Raw genomic sequence first — 13,806 nt, 5'->3', positions numbered from 1 at the left:
TTTGCAGAAATTAGTAATGGAAACCAGCCTATTGTTTCTTAAGACTTCTCAGACTGCAGATTTCTATACTTAACAGCCAAGCACATTCATTAAAACAGAAACATCTAGTCGTGTTAAACAAGCAGCTTCTCTCTGCTGGGATTTCAGGCTTGCATTTACTATACATTTTTCACAATAGCAACACCTTTAAGAACTGCCCGGTCTTCTGTTTATTCAGCTCGAATCAAGATTAATTGAGGCCACACAAATATGCGTAACTATGAGAAATCATCAGTGGTTAAGGACCGTGTTTTTACACGCAGTGCCAGCTTAGTTGATGCCATATGGCAGACCTGACATTGAAAATTCAGGAATGAAATTACAAGATGTGAGCGGGGGATATGAGGATTATTCTGGAATCACTGAGGGTTTTGTTTAGGATTGAAGATCATTCACATTTGAGAGCAGAACAGAGAGCAGACTTATAAATTGTGTGGCTGAAATGTGTTTTTGTGCTGTTTGTTGCAGATGTGCGAAAAGATTGTTGTATTATTCATTGACATATCTGTTTTTTCTCTCTCTCTTCTTTTCACAATGTGCCAACTTCAGATTCAAAGAGTAAGTATCAAACTAAATCACGCATGCATATAATCAGTATTGGGTAAGTTACTTTAAAAAATGTAACAGATTACGAATTGCTGACTACTACTAGGAAATTGCTATCTGATTGCATTACTAATTACTGTAAATAGAATCAGATTACTTATTACTTTAAAGTTACTTTTAAAATAAAATATAAAAGATACCTATAAAAATCCTAAAACTGCAGCTCTTACAGTAATTTAATATTCACTGAAAAACATTACAATGGGTTGATCACAGCAGCTTTACATATTCAAAAGACTTAGAGATAGTTTACCCAAAACTTCAAATTCTCTAATCATTCACTTGTTCCAAACCTAATTGTCTTTTTTTTAAAACACAAAAGACGGCATTTAGAAGAAAACTGGATACCTGTAACCATTGACAACCATAGTATGAAAAAGAACTGCAGTGTTTGGGTGTTCTGTGTTTGTCTGAAGTAATTAGTATACCGAAATGTTGGTCACACTTTACAATAACGTTCATTAGTGTAACGAAGTGGCTGAAACAGAGGGATCCATTTGCAGTTTTTTTATTAAACACAGTTTAATAAACAATAGCACACAGATGTTGTGCGTGCGCAAACTCACATCAAACACAGTAGTATGTAGTCGTTGGGCTGGCGGCAGGTAAACACAGGATGAGTATGCAGGCATGGGTCAGAGGCAGGCGGCTAGTATCAGAGTCGGTAATCAGGCTAGGGTTCAAAGGCAGGCGGTTAGGATCAAAGTCGGGATTCAGGCTGAAGTACAAGGCAGGCGGCAGACTAGACTGGGTCAGTAAACGAAGCAGGATGACAACGGGAAAGCAGGCAAGGATGAGAACGCTCAGTAGTGTTAGCCGGGGCAGAACAAGACTTCGCAATGAAGCAGCGTGTGTGTGCTGCTTATATGTGTGTGGAAGGTGATTGCTGGATGCGTGTCAGGTGTGTCTGGAATAAGTGTAAATGGATGACGTAACGTCAATAGTCCGGTGATGATGACCTCTGCTGGCTAGCGAGGGGAACGACTGGGACCGATTTGGTGACAATTAGTTAATGTTAATGCATTTTCCAACATGAACAAACAATGAACAATACATTTACTACTGTATTTGTTCATGTTAGTAACGTTAGTTAATGAAAATACAGTAGTTCATTGTTAGTTCATGTTAACTCATGGTGCATTAACTAATGTTAACAAGCAAGGACTTGGATTGGAATGCATTAGTAAATGTTCAATTATGATTATTAAATGCTGCACAAGTGTTGTTCATGATTACTTCATGTTAGCAAATGCATTAACTAATAAACCTTATTGTAAAGTGTTACCGAAATGTTTATATTTCATACAAAGTATGCAGCTGATCAGTCAGTTCTTGTCATGTGACTCACGGTTTTCAACTGCATTCAACTGGAAAATGCGAGCGCGCATAATATGCGCACCCAATATGTGTGCACAAAAGCATTAACTTTGGCATTACATTTTTTTTTCTCATGATTTTTTAGAAACAAAAATTATGAGTCTGTTGTTGTTAAATTTCACTGGTGATTGCAAATATGATCTTTACAGATTCTTATTTGATGTTTCCCCATTGAGCATGCTGGCTCAGTGGTTAGCACTGTCGCTTTACAGCAAGAAGGTCACTGGTTCGAGTCGCAGCTGGATCAGTTGGCATTTCTGTGTGGAGTTTGCATGCTCTCCCTGTATTGATGTGGGTTTCCTCCAGGTACTCCAGTTTCCCCCACAGCCCAAAGGCTTTACTATAGGTGAATTGAGTAAACTAAATTGGCCGTAGTGTGAATGAGTGTGTATGGATGTTTTCCAGTACTGGGTTGCAGCTGGAAGGGCATCCGCTGTGCTAAACGTGCTGGAAAGTTGGCAGTTCTTTCCGCTGTGGCAACCCCTCATGAATAAAGGCACTAAGCCGAAGGAAAATAAATAAATGAATGATGTTTCCCCATTCAAAGAGTTAGAACCTGAGAGGCATATCTAAGATGGCCGCCGAGTGAAATTACTTGCCTTAAAAGAACTTTGGTACTATATTAAATGGTCAGTTGCATTGCTATAAAGCAAACCACAAGTTAAAAACTACTGATCACATTTATTAAATATGAGAAACACTAAATTAGTTAAAATACAAAGGAATCACGCTTGTTGATTTTCCCAGAATTGGGGCAGAAATGTTTTGACAAAAGTGTTTAAAGGTTTTCTTTGCACAACATGGTTTTAAAAAAACTCAAACCATCCAATAGGCACTTGTTACATAAATATCAGACTCTCAGATATTACACCAAACAATAAATAAAAGAAATTAAATCTCATCCTTCTGAAATTCTGTACACATTGTTTTTGGATCCATAATTGGGTTTTCATCTGAGTTTATGTATATTTGATGAACCTTTCATAATATAAGCCAGTGACTTTATTGTGCATAATATTATGACTACATCATCTACAGGCGTCAGGCAGAGTGTGCAAAAACAGCCCGGATCCAAATGGCTCTTCCCACTGGCAAATCTGGAGGTGCTGCCACCAACAATCTGTATGAAGAACTCGGCGACAGCACCATGTAAGTTTTAAACCTTCGGCACATATCACTACATATCATACTATCACTTGCTTCAAGTTACATATTAACACATATTGGGCTTTACATGATACATTTACTTCATGTACAATGGCATAAAATTATAAATATAGCATGCATTTGGTTAAATTTGAAGGATCTAGGTACAGGTATAAACTAATGTAACATTTTTAAAGCTCAGACATGTGTTCATGGTGATAAACTTCACCAAATGGCAAGAATTTATTTTTGTGACAATTCTTTCAATTTTAATTTCCATTGTATTACGTCTTTTGACACATTTGATATAATGCAAACTTACAGGTCTTTCCTGAAATTGATTGGAAGTTCAATACAAGGTTGATTGGAACAGTGGTGTTCCAGATGGGTTAGGGTGCAATTCATCTACTGCACCGACCTCAGACAAAACTGTGTAAAAAGGATATAAGCATAATAATTTTCATTAAGCATTTCAAAGTGTGTGTGCGTGTGTGTGTTATCAGTAACTTTTGACCCAACAAACAAATTATCTCCTTTGAGTATGCTGAATTTAATAAGATTCTAGGGATGTCCGCATACTTCCAGTGTGGAGGAAGAATAAATGAAAAACCAATAGATACAATAAACCCCTTGACAGCTTTGGTGCATAGTGCCTAATTTAAGTTCATTTTTTTCTACCTTCTTTATGACCCTTAATATTAAACTGTCTGTTTTTCCACTCCGGTCTTGATCCTATCGTGATCTTATCATGAGCTAATCATTGCCAACTGGAATAACTTTAATTTGCTTAACTTTAATAACCTCACTTCTGTTGTCATGCTGGCCAGAACAGTTTCTCAATGTCATTATTAGACAGTTGTGATATCTTGTCAAACTTATTTCAGAAGATAACGTTTTTATTATCAGACTTTGTAAACTTCTTTCTCTGGCTTGGTTGTGTCTGGCTTTAGGCAGATTTCCTCTTTTTAGTAGTGATGGAAAGTTTGGATCATTTTACTGACTCGGATCTTTGAGTCTCGTTCATCGAGAAGAACAAATTTTTTTTCGAGTCATTTTATTCATATGGTTCAATTTCTCAAAATATTAATAAAATGTTAAGAATTGTTTCCAAACACATCTACCACTAGCCCAAAAGGTTGATCACGCGACAAATAAGTCATAAATAGAACACTATAAGAAGGAGAAAATAATTATTCAATGTTTACCTGCTCTTTTGTCTTTGAAGGTATTTTTGTCTCTTTGCTCAGCTCACCTCTTCATGTCTTCAAATGTCAGTGGTTAGTTCACGTTACACTGACAGTCACATATAATCTTAACCAATGTACACAGTCTGAGCCAATAAGAGCCATGATAATTAGTTCACCTTTCGAGTCTTCTGATTCTTGAGTCGTTCGTTCATCATGTGACAGAATGACTTGAATCCGAGAACTCGAGAGTTGAACGGATCAATTCTTTTTCTGGCTCTAAACGCATATGATTGGCCCGTGAGGAACGAATGACTCAAACTGATAGAGCACTTAAGAGATGAACAGATCAATTCTTTTTCGGGCTCTAAACGCAAATGATTGGCTTCTGCCTTTCCGCTATGAACAACTCAAAAGACTTGAAATGAATGATACCAACTGCACAAATGTGCGCACGCGCGGATGAATGAATCACTCCCTGTGAGGACTCCCTGTAGTTCCCAAGTCATATTGAAGATTTGTTAAAAATGAACGAATCGTTCAAGAAAGACCCATCACTACTTTTTAACCTTTTTAACATGTTGCTAATTTGTTTTTCATCCCATCTTTTTTTCATTTCTTGGATATCAGACCGAAGTAAGTAGACAGTCGTATATGTTTCCTAGTGTTGTAGACAATATAAGTAAGTTATATGGTATAGTGCCATTAGTTGCCTTGCACTGTAATCAGTTGTGTTGCCTTTTAGCAGTACTTTGGGTTACTTGTCATTATATTGCCTAGGAAAAATGGCTGCACGATTAAACAAAGGTGATTTTCATGCACATTTTGTCAGTAAAGCTGGCTCTGTAATTTGTGGTAAATTTCCAACAGCTGCTTTCAGATGGAGCAGTGTTTACTACTCAGAACAATAGTTCAGTGAGAAGCTATGAAAAAGATCACAGAAAACTTAATCAGTGCGACCCTGAAATTGAATCTGAGAATCCTTCTGCGATTTGACAGCTGTTTGCAGAACTTCTCAGTGAACAATGGCTCTGTGTCCATGCTGATCCAGGAGCACATGAATATAAAACATTTAATAATGTTAATTACCTCGTAAATTCAGACGTGTGTTTGAAATAAATAATTTTGTGAGAGGATTCCATAGTTTTGTCTTTATCAGTCACTTTGAATCAAAACAAGGAGTTAAACTTTTGCTCTGTTTGTGGCATATTTCCAGTGGCCTTCAGAGGAGATGTTCTATTGATCACAGAGCCATGTTTTTTCTGGCAAGATGTGCATGAGAATCACAGCTTTTGCAGAATCTTAATTTAATTAAAATTTATCGTGAAACCCTACTAGGAACTGTGCTAGCATCCTTGCAATCATGAACTGTGCTAGCATCCTTGCAAAAGTGTTGTTACGAATGTTTGCCTATGATTTGTTCAGCCCTTTGTTCTTAAGGCTGGTTTATACTTCTGCATCAAGTGATCGGCAGGACCCACGGCACCTGTCTTGCACGTATAGCTGTGCACGTATAGCTGTGTTTGCGTACTTCTGCAATAACCCTTCCGAAACGCCAGCTGGCTGTAGGTTTTTATGTTGCTCTGTGTCGAGTTTCCTCATGTCGAGTTTTCACCTTAATGTACAAGTTGCCAAAACTCACTTATTTTGAGGCAGGATCCGGCAAGACTTGCAACAACCTTATTCATAAGGTAAACGCAAAGCAGAAGTTTCCTAAAGCTCCTTCTCAACACTTTTTTAACACTCGCTTTATCGGGCTCACAGCTCTCAGCACTGCCCATGCTTATCACTGGTACCCGATCAAAGAGCTTGCGTTACACATCATCGCAACGTGTAGTTACATATTTTGAGAGGTGCATGTCATCATCTGCGATAGCCATTAAGAGGACTATGTAGCCGTGCCAAACCATATATGTGAGCTTGATGCAGAAGTATAAATCAGCCTTTATAGTGAAGTACTCCTGTAAATCCAAGCAGGTACTTTTCATAGCTGGCATTCCTCCTACCTCCCTATCATATTTGCTTTTTACATTCTCTGTTAAGTTCATCTTTATCTCTTTCCACACTTGCTGAAATCAGGACTAAGAGGTGTGTTCTGAAGGATGGTGATCGGCAGCGTCTCATTAGCTCATTCGCTTCCCGTGCTATCACTGCTCACAAGCTGTCCACCGCCAACGGAATCCTGCTCAACAACTTTCCCAAGTCGGAGAGCAACATTACCTTTCTTTCAGATGACAACCCACTTACTACAACCAACCCCCTGTACCGTGATGATGTCACTCTTGGCAGCCCTGAGCACCAAAATCGGAGTTACCTCTTAGACATGTATTCACCCAGTATGAGAGGTCTGAGTAAGTCCATTATGGGATTCCCGAATTCAGGCTCTGGACATTCCTGGACATTACCTTCTCGGTTGCACAAGTGGGACGAATCCCAGCGGAGTAGGAGGGTGGTGATGGATCCAGTTCAGTGGGAGCTGCAGCTGCTAAAGGCCAGCCTTAAGGACAGCAAGGAGATGATTGATGGGTTTGATGGACTTGGGGATGAAGATCCAGAGCCCAAATTGACTGTAAAAGAGCAGGCACGACAGTTTGAGCAGCAGGCCTTGCAGGACGTAAAGTTGAGGCAAGGTCAGGACTCTCGTGGGTCACTCTCTTCCGAAATTATTCTCTCTGTTTTTGAAACCCCACACAACAGCAGACCTCCAGCGATAATCATTACTCAGAGTGACTCAACACCTCCGCCCAGTCATAAGCCCACTCCGCCAGTGCTGCGGAAGTACACCAGACTGTCTTCTTATCCTGACTTAGAGTCTTACGAGGTCAATGTGGAGATCATTCCAGACCCTCCTGATGTACCTGCTCCACAACCACCACCACCGCCTCCACCTCCCTCCAGTCCGCCCCCACCCCCTCCTCCCTCCAGTCCTCCACCACTCCCACCTTCCTCCAGTCCTCCACCACTGCCTCCTTCCTCCAGTCCTCCACTTGTCCCTCCATCCCCATCAGTTCCTCCACATCCAGCTCCTCCACCTCCTCCTCCTCTACCCCCTCCCTTATCACCTTCCTTTTCTCGTCCCATACCTCCTTCTCCATTTGTCCTCCCTCCTCTACCCTCCGTCACGTCCCTCCGACCGGTGTCCTTACGGCCTGCACCACCTCCACTGCCGTCTGAGCCAGAGCCTCCCAAGAGGGAACTCAAGGGGATCCTTAAGAACCTCCAGAACATAGCAGACATCGAGAAATCTGTTGCCAATATGTACAGTCAAATAGATAAAAAGCAGCGCCCACTAGTGATCAACCCTAAACCGCAAGTGTCTGTCGAACCAGAGGCTGGTGTAACAGAGGCGGAGCCTGCTCAAGAAGGACCACCATCAGAGCCCAATCCAAGCATGAACTCAGTAGTGGAGGAGCTGGAGAAACGCTTTCCATCTCAGTCCACTGTTCTGTGATACTTTCCATGTTGCTATTACTCTCTTAGAGGCAGTTCGCACAGGATACATTCTAGGGGGCAGTTTACACACAACGTTTGCAGCCAAAAACCGTAAACTCTTTATGTACATTTGGCCTGTTTGTTTACACGACAAAGTCATTTTTGAAACTGAAAATGCACACAATGCATACGTTTTCAAAATTGCCGCCATTGTTGTGTCCACATATTGAGTGTTTCAACTGAGGTGTACGGTACAGGTCCTTACGGATCCCTTTTATCAGGCATTATAGCGAAATGTCTCGGCACTTCCTTTGTTTTCATTCTCCTGGCCTGTGCACGTCCTAATGACGGTTCTCGAAAGGGTTCCCAAGAAGTGGTTCGCTTTTTGGTACCTTTTGACAGTGGAAACGGTCATAAAAAGGTACCGAACCATACCGTACTTTATGGTACCGTAGGGCCTATAAACACACAAAAACAAAAGTCTCAGAAAATGGTGATGTAGTAAGTGCATAAACATGTTTAGGGAAGTCTAGACAAAAGGCAAGTGCAAACACACATACACAACAATGGTGGAGAATGTGTCGTGTTGTTGCTCAAGTGTTTGCTAATGCAGCAAAGCGTAACTTCACTTTACATACTGTAACAACCTAAAGTACAGACAGATCTTACAAACATGAATGCGAGCTGATTATGGCACATCATCACTATCCTGTAGGTACTGATTACTATCAAGATGAGTGTCACCAAATAATGGCCTGGCATACATAGTACATTGTTTTAAGGACATTTTCATGGGTATTTATTGGGCATGGGTAGGTATAGGTTTCAGACGGTATGATAACCATAGATAAAAATATCACAATTTCATGGTATCACGGTATTGACTACTACTGTAAAATATGTTCTTTTTAAATGTCTTTTCTCCCCATTGAACACAATATATTTTATTTCAGGAAACATGTATACTATTTAGCAATTTTGGTCAGGCTACATAATTAAAGTAAATAAATGACATCTGTTATCTTCATTAGTTTTAAAAACACAGATATCTTTACAAGACATAAAAAACCCTTACATGTACCTTAGAAACAGAAAATTTTGGCAGTTTTAAAACCTTGACTTTTCCAAACAGTGTTAAACCTTGAAACCGTTATCATCCCATGCCTAGTATGTATAAATGCATATTATTTTTGAAAACTTTGTTGTGTAGTAGTGATTTTATTTTTATGTTTTTGGCTTCATCGCTGTCATGTAAACATAGCCTAGAATTAAAAACACTAATATTAGCACTAATATACTCATATTCATCTTGGGTACCCCCTGTAATTACACAATCTTGATGTCTCTCTCATCACAAACAACCATTTCAAAGTTTGAGAAACAAACTATTGAGATAAATTCGATGTGTTTTATTAAGAAACAATACAAAATACGCAAAAGTAGGGGGTACTTCAGGATCTGAGAGCAATTGTGCTAACAACACCCTGCTTCCCAGGGAATGGATGAATAAAATTTCAATCTAGTGGGTTTAACGCAATGTAAATGTGTATATAAACGTTTTATTAATTACAGACGGAGGAGCAGAATGTGTATTGTGTGAACAGCCCCTTAGACTGTCTCTGTTCTTTTATCTTCTTCTGTCTTATTATTGTTTCATCTTACTAAAATATGTGTTTGTGCTTTACAAGTTTTTGTAATAATATTTTTAATCAGTTCTGAGCGAGTGTTTTATTATTTAGTCGAGTTGACCATTATACCTTTTATTTTATCCCCTAATATTATTTAGTACAAAAGCACTATTACTCATAGACTTTCATTTATTCATGCGCCCTAATGTTGGGCTATAAGTTTCAGTCATTGAATGAGATAAATTCCCTCTATAAAGCTTTCCTCCAAGGTACACTGCATGCGCTCATTTTTCTTTCTTTCTTTCATCCTCTTTTGTTAAATCTATTAGCACAGCCTCTGTACTGTGCATTAGCATGTTAAATAATACCTGGCAAACGATTTCCATGCAAATGTGGTTGGCTGTAAATATTAACGAAAGGAATCAAAAATATGGATTTGTGTCAAAATATCAGGGGCTTCATGTATCAACCCTGCGCACGCCAGGTTCCACTCTCACGTTTGGATTTACTAACGTTAAAATGAACGTGAGAACGTGCATTTGTCCACGCCAACTTCATGTACGTGCATTTCTTGTGTGTGTTTGTTTTATTTCCATTGGCGACTCCTAGAGGCAATTATATTAAATTGCACAATACAAAGTATCTTTGAGCCTTGCAAGGGCAGCTGTATGGGACAGGATCATCAGCATAGCATGTATATAAGGTTTCCATACCATGCAGTTGAACAGCCAAACATTAAAGCGCAATTTGCAGTGATCGCTAGCTTTCCCAATGTAATCGGAGCAATCTACTGCATGCACATTGCTATAAAGGCGCCATCTGAAGATTAATTTTCATACATTAATCAGAAACATTTCCATTCAATAAATGTGCAAATAATATGCGATGCTCAAATGCGCTTAACATAATACACACACTTAATAATGATTCCTACTTGTCTTCCTCATAATGAAGAGTAGGCAAAATCCGATATGCAATGGGGAAAAAAGAAGAATGAGTTCAATAGACGCTGGATTCGAACCGGGTTCATGAATGATAGGGTCAAAACATGTTGCCATGCACTTTACGAGCTACGCCACTCGCACTGCTGATCTAAGCTCTCTTTAGCTTTGTTGTCTCTGTCAATCAAATAGGCGGAAATCACTGAACTACAGGTAGCTCATTCCAAACACAGACTTGCAAATAACACCGTTTTTCTCCGGTCTACCTCCGATAGGAGCACCTCCAATTCACATTCTGTTCAAAGTTTCTCTTCTTGCTTTCTTTTGCCACTACTTTTTCGTTGGGTTTTGCCAAAGTAGAGTCATTATCATATTTATTAGGGGGAGGAGGCAGGGAGGGGTTTTGCGCTCGTACACATGCGCTCAGTTTCACGTCAAGTCGAATGTACTAAGAGAATATGTGTGGGATTCTGCGTACGCAGTGTTTCATACATCTGAATTTTTTACTGCGTACGCAATGTTTTAGTATGAATTCAATGCAAGTCTTTGTACATGAGGCCCCTGATCTGTGCAAAACAGCCTGGATGAAACTTAAAAAGCCTTGACATCTTAATGCATATAGAGTGCCATGTAGCTTAAATACAGTCTTGGATTAGACATAAAACGAATTTATGAAGAAACCTTTTCTTAATGCAGACTGTTGATGCACTTCAATAGGTCTTCAATGAGGAAAAGCTGTACCACTTGAAGCAATGCATTATTCAAGTACAGCTGTAATAGTACACTGTGTCCCAGAATGTTTGGACTAGAAAGACACTGAAGAGAAACGAGCTTGTTTTAATGTTTAATCGCTTTGTTGCGTGACTGTGCACACTTTAGGAGGTTTGAGAGGCAACCGAATCGAAAAAGTTGCTTGTAATTACCGGCTAAATCAATTTATTGTGCATGTGCTTGAGTGTGTGTGAGAAAGAATTGTGTCATTGGCAAATCTGTCCTCTATTTACCGCATTCAATTCAGCAAATGTCCTCCTAATCCCGGCTTTAATTGTTATGATACTAATGGATGCCTACTGCACAATTACATCCGGTTATTTTGGACTCACAGCAGTACATATTGGTTTTGTTTTGTTTTGTTTTTTACATTCAGAATTGTCTCAATGACCTTTTTGAAAATCGATCATGTACTTTCTATGAATGTTTCCCTTTATTTATAGAGGCCGGGACTGTATTGACTCTGATATTCTGGTTAGATGTTGTTTGAAAACTTTTACCCTATTGAATATTTGTAATAAATTTACCCCTTTAATACACAGTCCGTTCAAACATTTTGTGGCTCACCTCAGTGATATATATAATTCTGACTTCAGTTGTGTGTATGTGTTTGTGTGTGTGTGTGTGTGTGTATATACAGGTTTTATTAAATGTTACTACTACAGTAAAAAAAAATTGTGACCTTTTACTCACCTTTCATTCATTTTCTTTTGGCTTAGTCCCTTTATTCATCATTGGTCTCCATAGCAGAATGAACCACCAACTTATCCATTATATATTTTACACAGTGAATGCCCTTCCAGTTGCAACCCAGTACTGGGAAACACCCATACACTCTCACATGCACACATACATTACGGCCACTTTAGTTTATTCCACTTACCTTTAGTCTTAAGACTGTGGAGAAAACCCACTACAACACGGGGAAAACATGCAAACTCCACACAGTAACGCCAACTGATCCAGCTAGGACTCGAACCTTCTTGCTAAGGTGACAGTGCCAACCACTGAGCCACCATGTTGTACTCAGGGAGTTATTTTCAAGATATTTTGAAGAATGCCATCGGTATCCATGATTCAACATAGATTCATATGATATACATGATTCAACATTATATGGGGGGGGAGCTTGGGGTAATGCCTCCTTTTAAAAATTGCACATTTTAAAATATAACGAAATCATATTAACTTGTACGAATTTGCAATTTTTGGCCAATACAAAAAAAAGTTATGTTTTCTCATGAGATCAGGTTAATAAAAATGTACTTAATATATAATTAATATATTAAATTAATAAAAATACCATTAATCACATTGAAGGCTCAAAATGTTACTGTGTTATTCAACACAGGCTTATTGTGAAAACGTAACACCGTATACATTTCTGGAGAGTTCTAATTATGTAGCCAGAGCTATGTATGGCTGCATTGCATCTTTAAAACTAACGCCAGCGACGGCTTCTGTTACTTTTTGCGCTAACAGCTGACCGCTTACCTTCATGTGGATGGCTTTTCTGCTGTTACCAGTTTGCCCAGTAGCTCGCCATGTACGTCTTCGGACTTGAGACACAGAGAGGACTTGACGGCGAAGAACGGTTTCAGAAACCATGTAAAACATAAAACAAAAGGCAAAAAATAAAATAAACAAGTAAATAACAGGTTAATAATGTGGTAAAATTGGAAAACAGGGTAAAAATCAGGCGAGGGTTTTTCTTTTTCTGGATTGCCTTTGAAAACACTATAGCAATCTGTGATTTTGGAAATACTAACGGTTGGGTTTAGGGAAGGGAGTGGGTAAGGCAGTTGGTCAGTCAGTCAGCCAGTTGTCAGCGGCCTCTTGTGGATTTATGCAAGAACAGCAGGTGCAAATGGCACTCTCGAGAGAAATTTGAGATCTAAAAAGTGTACACAGCTGCCTCTGGTGGATTCATGAAAACAAAAACAAACAAAAAAAAGGTGCTTCCTGGGACGTATTTCGCCATCTCCAGAAATGTATATGGGGTACACATCAATAATGAGCCTGGGTTGATGTTTTGAATTGAGATTTTCAATTATTTTAAACTTTATTCTGAAGGCTTTTCCTTATGTGTGTGTTTTATGGATGTTTCTGCCTCATTCTGCCACATCTTTTTTTATGTCAAACAAAGTTGTGAGTTAATTTCTCACATTTCTGAAATGTTTTTTTTTCTTTGTTATTGGTGAATTTATATTTCATAATTCGGGCTTAGGTTACAAGAGGAAGAAGCTATAATTGTGCAATAAATCATTGCAATTACCTTTTTAATATTTTATCATGGGGCGGAAACAGGTTTTCGTATTCCAGAGCTTCTTTTACAGAGAAAAGATGTGTTGTGACTTCACTAGCAAACAACCTAAGCATAAAACCTGAAAACACCCCAAACCTGACCTGAAGCACTTTAATTCTAAGCACAGTTACTGCTTTCACATATTCTTTTCAGAGAACCCACAGTGTAAACTACTTTCCCATCTCATATCGTGATTTGTTTATTTAATCTGCACCTCCATGTTCCATTAGGACTAGCAGTGCCATCATGACATATTAACAGTGTTAGAGAATAGAAAAAACAAACAAACATCTTTTTGGCAATGAAAGACAGGGAAGAAGCTGCCAAAGCGTGTCAAATTTAGCACATTCAAACAAGATTCATCTGTCGCTGCTGCT

The 13,806-nt window shown here is 39.0% G+C and overlaps 1 protein-coding gene across 49 annotated transcripts in view; it reads left to right on the top strand.

The window, feature by feature from the left end:
- Nucleotides 1-13,806, top strand: part of pcdh15b (protocadherin-related 15b) — a 506,664-nt gene that overhangs the window by 473,051 nt on the left and 19,807 nt on the right. For 47 of the 49 annotated variants that reach the window (XR_012387602.1, XR_012387597.1, XR_012387592.1 and 44 more), the window contains one exon: nucleotides 3,061-3,171. Coding sequence is in view for 22 of the 49 variants with exons in the window: in XM_073917607.1 (XP_073773708.1) it covers nucleotides 3,061-3,171 (111 nt within the window). In the remaining 27 variants the exon portion in view is untranslated. 49 annotated transcript variants of the gene reach the window in all.

Source organism: Danio rerio, chromosome 12, assembly GCF_049306965.1.
Source record: "Danio rerio strain Tuebingen ecotype United States chromosome 12, GRCz12tu, whole genome shotgun sequence".
NCBI classification, from domain to species: Eukaryota; Metazoa; Chordata; class Actinopteri; order Cypriniformes; family Danionidae; genus Danio; species Danio rerio.
The sequence above is the reverse complement of the archived record's forward strand: the minus strand, read 5'-3'. Positions and strand labels throughout refer to the sequence as shown.